This window comes from Drosophila miranda, chromosome XR (assembly GCF_003369915.1).
Source record: "Drosophila miranda strain MSH22 chromosome XR, D.miranda_PacBio2.1, whole genome shotgun sequence".
NCBI classification, from domain to species: domain Eukaryota; kingdom Metazoa; phylum Arthropoda; class Insecta; order Diptera; family Drosophilidae; genus Drosophila; species Drosophila miranda.
Window position 1 is genome coordinate 11,491,913 of NC_046674.1, and position 2,789 is coordinate 11,494,701.

The 2,789-nt window shown below is 53.6% G+C and overlaps 1 protein-coding gene across 1 annotated transcript; it reads left to right on the forward strand.

Annotated features, from left to right (window-relative positions):
* Positions 1-1,092: 1,092 nt before the first annotated feature.
* On the forward strand, positions 1,093-1,923 carry LOC108165368 (serine protease 1-like). Its single transcript, XM_017301404.1, has one exon. It carries the CDS (start codon positions 1,093-1,095, stop codon positions 1,921-1,923), a length of 831 nt encoding a protein of 276 aa, XP_017156893.1.
* Positions 1,924-2,789: the final 866 nt, after the last annotated feature.

Here is a 2,789-nt window from a genome sequence, read left to right on the forward strand (position 1 = left end):
AAAAGTCGCAAGTAGCCATGGAAAAACAACAGAGAACGAGAACGAGAACGAGAGCAAGAGAAAGAGGCACCAATGTTTATCCAGGAGGTGGGTGGGAGGGGGGTGGGGTTGCACGGTGGCTGAAACAGTTCGCGTAGCACATGTGGCAAGAGCACAGATACGAGAGTACAGCACTCGAAAATCGACGAAAATCCTTTTGCATGTTGTTTCACAAGTGGCCAACCATCCCCGTCTCCGTCCCCGTGCCCCGCGCCCCGCGCCACACCCTGATTTCCATTCAGCCCCAATCCGTACGAGTGTTCCGTCCATTCTGCTGATGCAGCGAGTGCGATGTGCGATGTACCCTCTCTCTGTATGTGTGTGTGTGTGTGTATCTTGACTCCGTTTTATTTCAGTTATATCTGTAGATACTTTCGCAACACTTCATAAACCATAAAAACAACACGAGACCAGAACCAGCACCAGCACCACACACCAGGCAGGCAGCCAATGGGAGTCGGAAAATTTAATTTGAAGCCCATAATTTTTGGGTTAACGCGGGCTTCCTTCGGCGTGGAACAGCTGCAGGAGATTCAAAAGGACCTGTTTATTGCAATTTGTGCCAAGACAAAGACAAGGATGGCTGGATCTAGCGCGGTGGGAGGAATTTCCATCTCTCCATCGGGCTCCCAATGTGACTCTCGGGTGAGGCGAGACAAACCCTTCCCCGCTAGATTAATGTGGGACGTGGGACGCCAATCATCTGCCATGCCAAAGCACCCAGAGGTGATGGCTTAAGTTCTGGGAAATGGCATGTGAGCCGATCCCGAGCGTGGAATCGCTGTGTTCGGTTTCCGCGGCTGTTGATGTCAACAAATATGCAGTTCCCAGAAACCTCAAGTGCAAATCAATAGCCGTCTTGCTGCATAAGTAAACAAAAGGGGAATTGGTGGCATCGAGTTTCCAGACGAGTTCTGGAAACCGACTGTCAGCAGTTGGTCGGCCAGTTGTGGAGTGGGAGTCCGGAGTCCGGAGTCCGGAGTCCGGAGTCCGGTCCGAGGGGCTATAAAAGCCAAGTGGAGGTCTTTGGGTGGCCCAAGTCGTTGATCAATCATGGACAAGAAAACACTGCTGCTCTTCGGTGTGGTGGGCCTCTGGCTCCTTGCGATGGGCGATGGGTTAGTGGACCGGGTTCTGAAGCCCGTGCCTATACGGTTTGTACCGCTGCTCGACATTAAGCAGAAGGTGTTCGAGGCGGGCTTCGAGGTAATGGAGACCGATTTGCCCTTCGTGGTGGCCATCGACTTCAGGGGAACGAAGGGCAGCTGGTTTTGCGCGGGGGCCATTCTGGCCCACTGCTGGGTCGTCACGGTGGCCTCGTGCACCAAGCACGCGTCCCACATCGCCGTCAACTACGGCGCCTACCAGCGCGACAAGTCTCTCTTCACGCAGCACGTCACCAGCAAGGCCGTCCACACCAGTCCCAAGAACAAGGACTTCAAGCACGACCTGGCCCTCATCCGAACGGGCTATGTGAGGTTCTCGGACAGGGTGAGAGCCGTGTCACTGCCCAGCCAGAAGATCCGCCTGCCCTACATCGACGAGTGGACATACTCGGCGGGCTGGGGGCGCCACCACGTCGCCCAGATGAGCACGAACCAGCTGCGGCTCATTCAGGTGGAGGCGAAGTCCAACCACTTCTGCCGCAAGAGTGGCTTCGGCCACATCATTCAGGACTCGATGATGTGCACCGCCCTGGCTGAAGGGGACAACAGCTGTCTCCTCGACTCGGGGAGTCCCCTGGTCCTGCGCGACCTCCGGGTGATCGTCGGCGTGGCCTCCTTTGCCAGCCAGCTCGACTGCCGTCAGAACCGACTGCTGGTCTACACCCGACTCACAGAATACACGCAGTGGATACGATCCCTCATTATCGACGATGTGTGACAGGTCTTGAATTAAAGGATCATTCGATGAGAGCTCTAACTTTTCTTTTGGTGGGTCTTTGGGGGGCGGGGGGAGGCGCACAACTCTTTTGCTTGGCGCCGTCCAGGTGAAATCTAATTAAGACTAATCAAGGCGCAGAGTTTGGCCGGAAGTGGAGCAGCTCGGCTGGCAATGCGTTCCATTCAGCGCCACTTCCGGCAGGACTCCCCAACCCCCTCCCCCCAGCAGCAGCCGCTTGGGCCAAAACGGATGCGCGAGTGACACGAGTGGCGAGCAAACATTTCATTAGAGAACATTTTGTGCGCTTTTTCTCTGGGTCGAGCAGCTGCTAATGAGAAATTTCTGGCCTTGCGCGAGAATCCTTTCAAGGCAGTGCCCAGTCCCAGTCCCAGTCCCAGCTCCGCAGACACTGCGGAAATGGCGTGAAAATTAATTAAATTTAGCAAAAGAAACTCGAAATAGAAAGGAAGTCGAGAAGGTGAATGGAGCAGACCAGGAACAAGAGCAGCAGCAGGAGCAGCGGGAGCAGGAGCAGGAACAGGAAGGAGATGAGAATGAAATGAGCTAAATCTGGAATTGCCGAACAAATGCTTGTCTAATGGTGGCTGATTTTGTTTGGCGTTGATTTTCGTCCCATGAATAACAAATGTCGGGGGCTTCCCTTTGAAGCAACCAAAAAAAAAAAAAGAAAAAAAAAGATAGCGTCGCCAGGCTGTCTATCCGTTCGTCCTGCCGTCTGTCTGCCTGTCGCTCAGTCAAATATTAAAAAATATATAAATCATAAACAGATGACGCCGCTTTGCATTGAATTCCCGACGCGTTCGTTCCTTTTTTTTCCGGTGTTGTAGCTATTGCTACTTTGCGTA

What these genes read in the sequence shown, in the direction of transcription:
- LOC108165368 (XM_017301404.1), top strand. Translation starts at nt 1,093, where the DNA reads ATGGACAAGAAAACACTGCTGCTCTTCGGTGTGGTGGGCCTCTGGCTC.